A 14,840-nucleotide genomic window follows, 5' to 3' on the forward strand; every position below is an offset into this window, starting at 1 on the left:
TGTTGGAAGGAGGTACTTTGTAGAAAACGAAGCGTTTGAGAGAGGCGGGGCATAGAGGACTTACAATAACATACAGTATTTGAAAAATAATGTGTTTTTTGAACATTAAAGCATGTCAACATATTCTGTTACACCAAATACACAAAATAATGATCTTTAAAAAAGCATCATATGACCCCTTTAAAAATGTGCAAGATGTAAATTTAGAATTTAGAGGGGGAAAAGTCACAAATTTGCAAGACAAATTCAAAATTTAGAGGAAAAATGTTACAAATTTGCAAGATATAAACTTAAAATTTAGAGGGCAAAAGTCACAAATTTGCAAGATTTAAACTTACTATTTAGAGAAAAAAAGTCACAAATTTGCAAGAGATAAGCTCAGGATGTAGAGGAAAAATAGCTACAAATTTGCAAGATGTAAACTCAGAATTTAGAGGAATAATGTCAGAATTATGAGAAATTATGAACAAGCTTCCATAGATCTCAGCTGGCATTAGAGTGATGCAAAAACATCTGATGAAACAATGAGACTGGAAAAAAAACTGAGGAGAGATGACTGATAAGATAAAGTCAGGAAGTAAACTGAAATGTTTGATTAATGCTGAAATAATAAAAAAGATCTCCAGGAGCGAGAGACGAGACACATGTGATCAGCTGGAGGTAAAGGACACGCTGGCATTAGCAGAGGTCACATGACACATGACTTTCTTCAAACTGCCTCAAGACAGACTTTGGTCTGATTAAACGCTGATGGAGATCTGATGATACTGAGCTGGTTCAGTGACGTCACCTTCTCTACAGCATCCATCCGGTCATGAAGAGCGTTCTGATCCTGACAGGCGTTTGAGCTGCTGCTCGTCTCTGTTACACAAACACACACACAATCTACTGTTAATACATGAATTACAGTCTGGAGTCACTGCAAAACACATTAAACATCAATCACACGGCTCCACTGTTTCTGTGAGTCATATGGACTCTGAGGAGCATTTCTGGAAATGGATCAGAGATTCACCTCAAACATGAAAACAATCATCTGGACACAAGGAAATAAAGTTACAACAACAGACTGTCTGAATAATGATGGCAACAGATGATGTGAGCTCATGTTACACACACACACACACAGTGGTATTCGTATCATTACATGTTCATTCCATGGTTTTTCTACTGTACAAACTGTATTTTCTATCCCCTCTCCCTAACTCTACCCCTCACACAAAACTACAGGCATTTTTAGATTCTCAAAAAATGTAATTCTGCATAATTTATAAGCTTGTTTCCTCATGAGGACCAAAAAAAAAAAAAGTTCCCCCACAAGTTCCAAATGTACTGCTATTACTATCCTATTACTGTTTTCTCCCCATAACGTATTATATACCAGATACACACACTCACTCACTCACACACTCTCACAGACACACACACACTCGCACACTCACACACTCACTCACTCACACACACACACACACACACACACACTCACACTCTCACACTCTCACACACACTCACTCACCCACACACTCACTCACTCACCCACACACACTCACTCACACACACACACACTCACACTCACTCACACACGCAAACTTGCACTCGCGCACGCACACGCACACACATACACACACACTCACACTCACACACACACACACACACGTGTCTCATGCAGCTTTTACAGGAGTGTTTCTGCTCTCAGGGTTTGTTGTGTTTCATGAGTTTTCCCACTGGATTCCTACCTCCACAGTCTTTAATGTTTTTGCGTTTAACTTCATGTCGTGAGCAGCATTTTAATAGATCCTCTTTTTACGTGCTGCAGGATGTTCCCTGTTAAACACACGAAGACTGACAGGCTTTTTCACTGGCCTCCAGCAGCTGATCTGATGTCAGTTTATCTGCTGTTCAAGGTACACAGATCTGACCAGATCAGATGAGAAAAAGTAACGCAAAAGTAACGTAATGCATTACTTTCCAAACAAATAAAAATAAAGTAACAATTAGTTACATTTTTTACGGACTAACGTAATATTGTAATGAATTACTTTTAAAAGTAACTTTCCCCAAAACTGATTCCAGGTCAGTCATTTCATCCATCACACAAACCTAAAGACTCAAAATAATAATGTTCGCGTCTTCATGTCCACAATTATAGAAAAGCAGAATGATTCTGTCTCAAGCTTCAAAGGAAACTTCACCCAAAAAGTTCTCATTTTCTTGCCTTCATGTCGTTTCAAACCGGTATGACTTTCTTTCTTCTTCAGAACACAAAAGAAGCACAGAATGATGACAGAACGATGGTTTGAGGATGAACTGTCCCTTTAACCGCTGATGAAGCAGTAATGCCACACATTTGTTTCGTTCAACTCTTCTGGGCTTGATGGAGAGATTCCTGAGCCAATAAAAAGAGAAAATGAGAGCATGTGTGTGTGTGTGTGTGTGTGTTCATTCCATGAGTGTGAGATCACACACACATCACTCTAATCACCTCTGCTGATCACGTCATCTCACACGATCAATCACAGACGCTGAAGATCTGCTGATACAGATGCGCCTCAGGGTTCTGGATGGACTCCAGTAGTTCATGTGTGAAATCTCATGTGTTTGTGCGGTTCTGTCAGTCTCAACACATGCCAAATCAGAACCAGATGTTCTAGTCACACACACACACACTGAAACAGCTTCAGATTTAGAAAAGTCCCCGAGAACCATCTGAAAACACCATCATGATCCTCAAAGACGGCAACTGCATATCAAACTCATAAACTACAGACCATCGTCTTTCAAACCTGACTCACCTTCAGCCAATCCAGTGTCTTACCTGCAGAAATCTGACCAATGAGGAGCATCAGAAGAGCCAGACGTGTCGACCAGCGGCCCATGACAGACCTGCAGGAGAGAGACGTGACGTCTGTCACAAACACTGATGAGAAACCAAGAGAATGAAGAGCAGAAGCTCACACTCACCTTTGACTTGAGCTCTGAAGCGTCTGTGGAAGCGTCTCTTCTGTCACACTGTCTCTCGCTCTCGATTCACTGGACTCCTGATGAAAACACAGAACAAAAGTGTCCTGTATCTGGAGGAGGAGGGCCGTGTGTGTGTGTGTGTGTGTGTGAGAGAGAGCGGGTGGGTCTGCTTCACGCTCTCCAGCAGGACCGAAGCCAAACACACAGAAACATGAAGACACAAACTCAAGCAGAGAGCGTGACTCATGAGTCAGAAGCCAGCAATTCACAAACTTTTTTCTCCTTTGAGCTGAAACATTTACTTGAAGGCCCAAAACATTAACTTAAATGAACAACACATTCACTTTATGGTTCTCTGATGTCACTTAAAGGTCACTTGACATGCAGCTAAACTTTAAAATAGTAAAACAAACGCACACCTTTTTGAGGTGCAAGTTAAAGGAGCAGACTAAATAAAGAAAACATATAACTGCACGCTCCCTAAAGCACTGTTTATTTGTAACCAAGGTTTTGGCAAAACAAGCAGCCTTTGTCAATACTTTATGCAACTTTCTCTATAAGAGAAACTTTTCTCTGTAAGTGTTTTATTTTGATGGTTTTTATTTTTTAACTATTAATTCTAATTTTCCATTATTTTTAAAAATTATTATTTTTTATTATTAGCTTTTCATCAACTCAAAAACCCCAGTTTGAGAAGCCCTGAGCCGTTGATTACGCTGTTAATATAACTTTACATGCTCTCACACACACACACTCTCTCTCTCAGTGAGAGAGAACACCCTAACAACACACAGCAACCACCCAGAACACCCTAGCAACACCTTAGAAACCACATACACACCCTAGCAACTTTCACTTTTCGGTTTTGCGGTCACGCACACTGAAGGAGCACATCTTACAAGACCAGATATTTGTCAATGAGCTCAGGATCTGTAGTGCAGCAAATCCTCCAGCATGTTCTGTCAGTCATCTCTTCTTACTCTCCACCCGCGATCAGTCAAATCTGACCCCTGTAGCTTAGTATGACTGTAGCAGCAGAGTTCAGCCGCTGGTATTCTCGGGTAAAGTTCACCACGTACAATATGTGCAAAGCTCCTTAAGAGAGAAGGATCCACAATGGTGCTTACGGGACTGACCAGACAAACGCAGACTCACTGATAGCTGATCTCACAGAGAGATTTGCTCCTCTTATCTTTGATTTTCTCCTCTGTGTTTTGATTAAATCTGCCTGATTAACTGCGATTGGTTCCTCCAAACACGCAGATCTATTTGTTCTCAAGGGAAGTCAATTCTTCCAAACTTTCTGAGTATTAAATAATTTATGCCGTCCCACTGCTAGAATCTGCTGGAAAGCATTTCTTGGCTCCGTCTCCGTATTGACTTCTCTCTTGGCTGGACTTCTATCCTTTTCTTATTCCTGGAATGGTCATCAGGGGGACGGACATGGACAACAATGATCCTGCTTTGGGATCTTCTTCAGCCCTTGTATTGGAGCTGTCAGGTGTGATGTCTGGGGTTAGTGTTCGTCTGTAAATCTCGTCTGCATCATGCCGGATAAAAAGAGGCAAAAGGAAACATTTCATAACGAGCTCCATAAAACATGACCTGTGGGTGAATAATGGCAATATGCATGAAAACGCTCTGGACAGAGTTCAATGCATGATGTTTCAAAATAAAACGTCTGAGATTTCTTTTATTTAACCATGCAACAGGGTCTGAAAGCAAACAGGGCAACTGACAGTGATGTGCTGAAACCTCCAGCACAGAGTAATACAGTTGAGTGTGTAAGTGTTGTGTTTGTGCTGCAAATGTGAGTGATTCCTCAAATCATGTGTGTTGAGGAGAGTGTGCTGATACTTTACTATGTGATCAGACACACCATTTTCACCTGCTGGACCAGAGCTTAAAAATCCTAGAGGAACCAAAGCCACATCTACAGACCAGAGGATCACAGAGACATGAGGATACAGGACACTCTTGAACACCAGACAGGAAGAAGAACCTCACAACCACACAGAACACCCTAGCAACCACCCAGAAAACCACAGCAACCACACAAAATACTCTAGCAACCACTCAGAACACCCTTATAGACCACCCTAACAACGATACAGAACAACCATGCAACATCCTAGCAACCATACAGAAAACCTAGCAACACTTAGCAACCACACAGAACAGCCTAACAATACTTAGCAACAAGGAACACCCAAGCAACCACACAGAACACACAAGTATCCATACTGAACACCCTAGTAACCACAGAGACCACCCTAGCAATGACACAGAACAACCATGTAACACCCTAATAACCACCCAGAAAACACCAGCAATATCTAGCAACCACACAGAAAACACCCCAGCAACTAGTCAGAAAACCCTAGCAACACTTAGCAACCACACAGAACCCCCTAACAATTCATATAGCTTTCAGTCACGTGACCGGCTCAAAGCCTTGGAGGGCAAAACATTCATAGAACTGCAGCACAAGCCTCTCAAATTTCCATCGGTTTCCCAGCCGCAAATATTTAGATCACCTCTCAGAAGAATAAAACAAGTTTTGGCCATTTGCAATCCATATTAAGCACCTGCGGCAATATTTCAATCATTAAACAGTGCGACAAAACGCTGTAAAAACACTTAAAGTGCCTTAATATATTTAAAACAGTAATATTAAAAGATCAAATTCAGTAATCTCTATGAAATCTATAACTAATATGCAGTCTTTCAGAAATACTGTTTCTATTTTTGATGACTTAGTATTGTTAGGTATGGTATCACAGTGTGGTTCGGTAACCTATCAGTACAGTTTAAATCTAAGTTGATGCAGCTGTTATTGACAGCATGGAGAATTGTTGGGCATGATGAACATTTTAACCTTCAAGATTTATATGAGGAATGTGTTCTTAATCAGGTAGAGAGGATTCTTGGTGATCAAACTCATTTCTTGTATTTACAATATGAACTACTTCCCTCTGGTAGAAGATATAGAATCCCAATGTGTAAGTTAAATCGATATAAGAATTCCTTTGTACCTGTATCGGTGCGGTTGTATAACAAGAGTTCATCTTGATTTTATTTTCATGATTTTACTTAATTTTGTTTTTATATGTTTATTGTATGTCTGCAGCAACATGTAGTCCATAACAATTTTCCTCTTGAGGACAATAAAGTATACTACTACTACTAATCACCATATTAATGATGCGCAGTTTACATAGGCAAGCAAATGAGGCCGGAATATGAACGCAATCCACTTAATGGTTCAGTGTTTTCCTTATAATGGTTTTCTATGGGAAACCATTTAATGTGAAACTTTGCACATTGTGTTTATATTCTGGGTATATCTGCTTGCCTGTACAAAATATACATAATCAATAAGGTGTTTACTGAATTTCACCTTTTAATATCTGCGTTTTACTACATTACTACTAAATGCAAACTGAGCAAAAATAACTGTCAGTCAGTGGAGCAAAGCTATTCCACTATTCCACAAAGCCGTTCCTACAAGGGTGTGACGTCACATGAAAACTATCAATACTTACCAACAACAAGGAACACCCTAGCAACCACACAGGATACCATAGCAACACCATAGCAACCACCCAGAACACCCTAGCAACCACAAGGCCACCCTAGCAACCACACAGAACCAAGCAACACCCTAGTGACCACCCAGAAAACCACAGTAACATATAGCAACCACACAAAACACCCTAGTAACACCCTAGAAACCACCCAGAATACCCTAGCAACCCCTCACCCCACATTAGTAACCATACAGAACACCCTAGTAACCACACAGAACACCCTAGCAATGATACAGAACAGCTATGCAACACCCTAACAACCACCCAGAAAACCCCAGCAATATCTAGCAATCACACAGAAAACACCCTAGCAACTCCCTAGAAACCACCCATAATACCCTAGCAACCCCTCACCCCACATTAGTAACCATACAGAACACCATAGTAACCACATAGACCACCCTGGCAATCATACAGAACACCCTAGAAACCACACAGAACACCCTAGCAATTATACAGAACAGCTATGCAACACCCTAACAACCACCCAGAAAACTCCAGCAATATCTAGCAACCACACAGAAAACATCCTACCAACACCCTAGAAACAACCCAGAACACCCTAACAATACATAGCAACCACAAGGAACACCCTAGAAACCACACAGAACACCCTAGCAATTATACAGAACAGCTATGCAACACCCTAACAACCACCCAGAAAACTCCAGCAATATCTAGCAACCACACAGAAAACATCCTACCAACACCCTAGAACCTTTTAATATCTGCGTTTTACTACATTACTACTAAATGCAAACTGAGCAAAAATAACTGTCAGTCAGTGGAGCAAAGCTATTCCACTATTCCACAAAGCCGTTCCTACAAGGGTGTGACGTCACATGAAAACTATCAATACTTACCAACAACAAGGAACACCCTAGCAACCACACAGGATACCATAGCAACACCATAGCAACCACCCAGAACACCCTAGCAACCACAAGGCCACCCTAGCAACCACACAGAACCAAGCAACACCCTAGTGACCACCCAGAAAACCACAGTAACATATAGCAACCACACAAAACACCCTAGTAACACCCTAGAAACCACCCAGAATACCCTAGCAACCCCTCACCCCACATTAGTAACCATACAGAACACCCTAGTAACCACATAGACCACCCTGGCAACCATACAGAACACCCTAGCAACCACACAGAACACCCTAGCAATGATACAGAACAGCTATGCAACACCCTAACAACCACCCAGAAAACCCCAGCAATATCTAGCAATCACACAGAAAACACCCTAGCAACTCCCTAGAAACCACCCATAATACCCTAGCAACCCCTCACCCCACATTAGTAACCATACAGAACACCATAGTAACCACATAGACCACCCTGGCAATCATACAGAACACCCTAGAAACCACACAGAACACCCTAGCAATTATACAGAACAGCTATGCAACACCCTAACAACCACCCAGAAAACTCCAGCAATATCTAGCAACCACACAGAAAACATCCTACCAACACCCTAGAAACAACCCAGAACACCCTAACAATACATAGCAACCACAAGGAACACCCTAGAAACCACACAGAACACCCTAACAATACATAGCAACCACAAGGAACACCCTAGAAACAACCCAGAACACCCTAACAATACATAGCAACCACAAGGAACACCCTAGAAACCACACAGAACACCATATCAACCAACAGAACATCCTAGCAACACCCTAGAAACCACACAGAACACCCTAGCAACCACCCAGAAAACCCCAGTAACATCTAGCAACCATACAAAACACCTTAGTAACACCCTAGAAACCACCCAGAATACCCTAGCAACCCCTCACCCCACATTAGTAACCATACAGAACACCCTAGTAACCACATAGACCACCCTGGCAACCATACAGAACACCCTAGCAACCACACAGAACACCCTAGCAATGATACAGAACAGCTATGCAACACCCTAACAACCACCCAGAAAACCCCAGCAATATCTAGCAACCAAACACAAAAGAAATCCGGTCTGAGGAGGATTTGGCCTGTCCTAGAAGTCAGAGCTTGAGGTCTTATGGAGGACACTTTCTGCTGGACAAAGTCCTCATCTATCCCTTTAGAGAGTCTGATTAGACCACGTGAGGGGGGGGGTTTAACCCGGGTCTGATACAGGAATAGAGCTGTAGGTGGAGTCCTGGAGGGCTGGAAGGGCCCCAGAGACTCCAGCGTGTGATTATGGCTAATCCCTCCTTAAATAACCCTGAGCAGTAACCTAATGTTGTGGAGGACGCCTGAGAAAGAGGACAATACTGCTGAGCTTCGTATTTCATGTCAGCTTGAGTCCAGGATGAATTTTGCAGCGCAATTTTTTGCTAACTTTGTGAACGACGGCTTGTAGGCGCAGGAGACACGGAGGAACTTTAATGACAGCGAGGAATATGATCCCTTCTGGCAGAGGTGGGAAACCGTAGCGTGCACATCTGAAACCCTTAGAGAGTCTTCCCAGTGTCCTCCTGAGTCTGAGAGACGTGATGTGACTGGTGTGGAGTTTCACCAGCATGTAGCGGTTCCTCTGTGTTCTCCTTCCCATCCTGTGGTTCCTCCATCCACTGATTCACACTCACCTGCCCGTAAAACCCTTGAGACGCACAAACCTGGACCAGAACTCACACGGAGACACCAGGCTTCATCTCCATCACACATGGACAAACCCTCAGCAGATCCCGCTCCTCATCCCGCTCCCAGAAAACCTAGCAGGTCTCAAGCTGGAGCTGCAAAGAGGGCTGATGCTCCTCCACCCGCTTTCCAAAGCTCCTGTAGACCCAGCAGAACCGTCCTCATCCGTAGCTCTGCCTCCGTTCCCACAGCTCACAGAGAACGCCACTCTCCTGTCGCTCCTCCAAGCTTTAGTCTGCATCCTCCTCAGACTCTTCCTCACCTTCATCCTCCTCTTCCTGCCACGGTAAACATGTGAGACAGAGAGAGCTTCAAACATCTTGAAAAAAGTTATTAATGCACGACAATAACAGAGATGTTGTGATGTGGGAATGAGGCGAGAGGTCAGACCTGCAGAGCTCGGATATTAATAGACTTCAGTGCTGGACACACATGACCAGAGACACTCAAACACTATTAACTTCACTTAAGCGTCTGTACGTGGCTGGGATTCATTTATTAAAGCATTTATTAAGTCAATTTCAACATTTACTAATGTACTATTAAAATCAAAAGTCATATCTATTAATATAATTTAATGGAGCTGAGCTAACTTGAATTAACAATGAACAGCTGTATTTTTATTACCTAACATCAACAAAGATTATTAAATACTGTAATAAATGCTTTGCTCATTGTTAGTTAATGCATTAACGGATGTTAATTAATGGGACCTACATACCTATGCTATTTTAGTATCATTGAAATACTATTTTTTATTTATATTTTAATAATAGTTTTTATTTTTATTTTTATATTGTTTTAATTTTAATTTTCAAGTTTTAGTAACTTTGTTGTGTGATTTTGTTTTATTTGTCTATAAAGTTTTTTTGTATTTGTATTTTTAGTTATTTTAGTAGATCAAGTTAAACTAAATTCAAACGAGAAATTGGCTACTAGCGCAAATAAAAGGATTTTTACATTTTATTTTATTTTAGTTAATGTTTATTTCAAGTAACAATATTTTTTGTTGGTTTTAATTGTAGTTTCAGGTTTAGACTTGATAACTTCTCATTAGAGTCACAGTATTTCTAGAGCAGGTTTAGTAGAGTAGAGTTACTCTCTGTTTTTCCTGGGACAGTGCGGAGCAGCGCAGAGGTTCCTCCAAACCCGACTGCTCCTTCCACAGCGGCCCGTGCGCTAAAGACGGCCGGATCGGGAACAGTCGAGTGGGTCGCCGCTCCACGCTCATCTGCCCAGAACGCCTGAAGGACTTCGGAGCCGAGGAGTACCTCAATGGAGACGTGAAGGTCTTCAAGACCAGCGTTTCCGAACCGCCGGAGGTCCAGTTAATGTCCACACCCAAACCGGCCGTGAAGAAGAGCGGAGAGAGCAAGACAGCAGCCAAAGCTGCTCCTGAACATCTGCGCTTCGAGGACATCAGCGCCGCAGCCTTCAAACTCCAGCAGGCCGGGATTCAGAAAACACCCTGTACACTACGACACACACACACACACACACAGACAGACAGACACTCGCACTCACAGACAGACACTGAGACACTCACACACACTCACACTGTAAAAAAAGTTTGTTAAATTTACGGTAAAATACCGGCAGCTGTGGTTGCCAGAACTTTACCGTGAAAAATACACACACACTCTCAGACACACACTCACTCACAGACACACACTCAGACACACAGACACTCACACACACTCTCAGACACACACACAGACACACTCACAGACACACAGACACTCACACACACTCTCAGACACACACACAGACACACTCACAGACACACAACAGTTCTTGGAGAGAAGGGAGGGTTGTACCAATGATTATAATGACTATAAGCTTTGTGTTTAAAGCTTATTTATTCAGCCTTTGAAAAATTGACCCTTATGACTGGTTTTGTGCTCCAGGGTCACATTTGTACTTTCATTAGGCTTTGCATTTTCATATGTATTTAAACATCATTAAATACTACATTTTGTAAATGTTGATCATTAGTCAAACCTGGCACAGAGAAATCATTTTGTTATGCATACTAGCTACATAGAACAGCTTGATCAGCCACAATTAAACAAAATAAATATTGATTAATCAGGGCGATATATCAAAATATATAATTTTTCTCATCCTGTTTGAATAACTCTGCATTGCATATCAATCAGCAATTGGCAAATTCAAATTCAAGTATATTATTTTCTAACATTCTGTACATTGTAAAGCATTTCCAGCGCTCTGATGTCAAACTCATGAAGGTGTGCGCTCTGCCCGCAGTACTCCAGACTGTCCAAACAGCACGGCATGGAGATCTTCCTGAAGAAAGAGCTTCTGCGTTACACGGGTTCAGTGAAGGAGAGAGGAGCGCTGTACCTGCTGTCCTCTCTCAAACAGGTCAGGCCTTCAACACACACATACAGAAGCTCACAGAGACACACACGAGTCATGCACACACTTCAGTTACAAACAGTGCATCTGATGCAGAAGAAGACTGATCAGTTATCATAAAACAACAGATTTAGTGCTAAAAACGAAGACTAAAGCTCCTGCAGATAAACACACTCACTTTGATATTTTGTGATTTAGTTGTAAGTGTGACTTATGTTTCTTGACATATATTATTACAATACTAAATATAAGAGCACATATTAAAGATATAATAAAAGGAGTATTATATTTGATATGATAATAATGTGTCAAGAAACCAGAAATTAAATTAGAAAAATTCACAATTTAGTGCCTTTATTATCATATTTTTAACATATGATATGTAATTTACTAAAATGTGGATTTTTGTCATTTGTAATGGATTTTTCTGATTTGTTGACATATTATTGTAATATTAAATATAATATTATATATTAAAGATATGATAATAAAACTGAGCATTACAGCGCAAATCTTAAGTTTGGGGTTTCTTTAAATATATTATTTTAATACTAAACATAATATCATAAATGAAACATATAATAATACAACTGATATTATATTTAATGATAATATGTGAGAAGAAACCAGAAATTAAACTACAAAAATTCAGTTTTATTTTCATGTTTAATATATATTTAATTTTATAGAAATAAAACTGAATGATACCATGTAAATATAATACCATATGCACTACTGTGCACATTTTTTAATGTAATTTATGGTTTCCTGACACATATTAATAAAATACTAAATATAATATCATATATTGAATGTATAACAATTAAACTGATATTGTAATTAATATGATAATATGTGTCAAGAAACTAGATATTAAATAGCAAACATTTGCACAGCAGTGCTGTTTTACTAGCATTTATTTAATATATGTTCTATTTAATTTATAAAAATAAAACTGGATACGTGTGAATTTTTGTAGTGCAATTTCATCTATTATTAGAATGATTATAATGATCATATGAACTGATATACTATAACTGATATTATGTTTTATGTTTAATTTGATAATAATTATCTGTGTCCCTGCAGCACAAAAGCAGTGTTAAGTCGCTGGGGTATATTTGTTATTATCATCTGTTTAAGACATTATATTTAATTTTACAAAAACAAACCTGAGTGATACTGTGCGACAGGGCCGTGCACAGACCTTTTGAGGGGCATGTGCTGAAACTGAAAAAGGGCACCCCCCCCTTTTTTACTGGTCACATCTTAATGATAAGCGGAGAGTATAGAATACTACATTCAAAAATTAGCTAGCTAGCAAATACATGCATATTAACATCGTAAACATTAACCATGCTGTGAGTGTGACCATATATAATATGATTAAATGTTAAATTTTCTTAGAAATATATTTTACCTAGCTGACAAGGAACACTCAGTAGCTTTGTGTCAAACTCAAATGCAGTTATGGCCGGGTTTTTGACCAGCGAATGTGTGTGCAAATGTGCAACTTGTCCATCATTAAAACGGCATCATTTAATCATCACATTACGTTTTGATCAACAGGTTACAAAGTTTGATGTGGCTATATGGGCGCTCAGGTTTTCCTGTTGTAAAATACGTTTGGCCAAAATGTCATTTTATAAAAGATGAAATGCTACTGTATGCAAATGCTATTTAAGTGTAGGCTATTGGCTATGACTAATTTAGATGGCAAATGCCCTCTCTCCGCAGGTCCGGTCTCAGACCTCAAATGCATAAAACATGAGCCTTTATACAGTAGACATACTAGTGTTTCTTGCGTAAAGACAACGCTATACTTATACAAGCAAGAAGATATTTATTTACTCTTGCAAGACGTTCAGCTGCTCTGCTGTGGAACTTCAGTTCACTGCACTCAGTCAGTCAAGACAGGGGGCGGAGTTATGAGGTTTGACTGACAGTTTGAGCGGATCCAACAAGATTTAGTCACAAACTCTTTTGAATACCTTTCATTCGCTAAATATATTATAAAACAGACAGACAGACGTAAAGGGTGACCAATAGCATTGATTTATTGAAGAAGAACAAAAAAAAAACTAAAAAAAAAGGGCACTTCGGAGTGTAAGGACAAAAAGGGCATGTGCTCTGCACAGGTTGAGCCCTACCTGTGCACGTGCCTGCTGTGCGACTACTGTAATTTCTGGTTTTCATCACATTAAATGTAGTATTGTACACTGCTCCAGGGTCAGCAGAGGAAGGGTGTGATCGTGGCCACAGACTGTAGCTTCTCGAAGGCCGTGGCGTATCACGCGGTGGAGCTGCGGGTCCCGGTGTTCGTCGTCATGCCGGCGTGCTGCTCTCCTCCGCGCCTGCGCATGTACAGAGACTACGGCGCTGTGGTTATTTCCTACAGCAGCACGGCTCGAGACTCCATCAGCCACGCCAGACACCGAGAGAACGGATACCTGTGTCTGGAGGAGTGAGTCTCACATCTGAGGAGATCTAGATCAGATGGCTTATGTTTATATGATCTTAATATCTGCATGCATCAGAGCTACAGTAAATGCAACTATAACCAGTGTTGGGGAAAGTTACTTTTAAAAGTAATGCGTTACAATGTTGCGTTACTCCATACAAAAGTAACTACGTTACTTCGTTACTTTTTATGGAAAGCAATGCATTACGTTACTTTTGCGTTACTTTTTAAATCTGGACAGGGCTTGCTTGTTTGTTTTTAAAATAAAAAAGTTCTATTTTTGGCAAATATAAAAGCCTTTCACACCAAAAGTGAAATGAATAAGCCTCAGGCTGAAGGGAAAGTACATTTACGTCCGTACAGTAGAACGCAGAAGAAGACATTTCAACACACTTCAGCAATAAACAAAGACACACAGATGTTTGTCTAGAGTAATTTGTGCTTATTAGTACGGTTGAACTGGATCATCGAAGCTCAGAAGCAAATAGAATGGGATTAAATACATAAAGCAGATTTGTGTTGTTTAACATTTAATTATTGCAGGTTTGCGTCATATTCTGAGTTGCATTATTTTTATTCATTTTGAGGAATACTGAATCTGTTTTTTGTTTTTTGTTAGTGAGATGAATTAATGCATATTCATATTTATTTTAGAACTACAGTAACATCTTCTGATTTCTGTCACCATGGCAACACCAGGGCTGTCAATCAATAAATCGGAGAAAAAAAAGTAACTAGCGTTACTTATTTGAAAAAGTAACTCAGATATTCTCTTGTAAATTTAAAATGCGTTACTTACTT

The 14,840-nt window shown here is 40.3% G+C and overlaps 2 protein-coding genes across 6 annotated transcripts in view; one reads left to right on the forward strand and one right to left on the reverse strand.

Moving 5' to 3' along the window:
* The window catches only part of LOC107653193 (uncharacterized), a 16,217-nt gene extending 5,544 nt beyond the window's left edge, over positions 1 to 10,673 (reverse strand). For 3 of the 5 annotated variants that reach the window (XM_016439860.1, XM_016439859.1, XM_016439862.1), the window contains exons 1-4: positions 10,299 to 10,673; positions 2,962 to 3,038; positions 2,816 to 2,883; positions 791 to 861 (exon numbers count right to left, since the gene is read on the reverse strand). In XM_016439860.1, the coding sequence (XP_016295346.1) occupies positions 791 to 861; positions 2,816 to 2,883; positions 2,962 to 3,038; positions 10,299 to 10,619 (537 nt within the window). In that variant the 5' untranslated portion in view covers positions 10,620 to 10,673. Of the gene's footprint in view, positions 1 to 758; positions 862 to 2,815; positions 2,884 to 2,961; positions 3,039 to 10,298 lie in introns of all 5 variants that reach the window. The other 2 variants (XM_016439857.1, XM_016439858.1) reach the window with 1 other exon arrangement.
* The window catches only part of LOC107653187 (L-threonine ammonia-lyase), a 19,463-nt gene continuing 9,006 nt past the window's right edge, over positions 4,384 to 14,840 (forward strand). Inside the window, exons 1-6 of the mRNA XM_016439852.1 lie at positions 4,384 to 4,476; positions 8,922 to 9,493; positions 10,320 to 10,526; positions 10,615 to 10,669; positions 11,468 to 11,584; positions 13,807 to 14,042. Coding sequence (XP_016295338.1) covers positions 4,384 to 4,476; positions 8,922 to 9,493; positions 10,320 to 10,526; positions 10,615 to 10,669; positions 11,468 to 11,584; positions 13,807 to 14,042 — 1,280 coding nt within the window. The remainder of the gene's footprint in view (positions 4,477 to 8,921; positions 9,494 to 10,319; positions 10,527 to 10,614; positions 10,670 to 11,467; positions 11,585 to 13,806; positions 14,043 to 14,840) is intronic.

This window comes from Sinocyclocheilus anshuiensis, unplaced genomic scaffold (assembly GCF_001515605.1).
Source record: "Sinocyclocheilus anshuiensis isolate Anshui unplaced genomic scaffold, SAMN03320099.WGS_v1.1 scaffold2700, whole genome shotgun sequence".
NCBI classification, from domain to species: Eukaryota; Metazoa; Chordata; class Actinopteri; order Cypriniformes; family Cyprinidae; genus Sinocyclocheilus; species Sinocyclocheilus anshuiensis.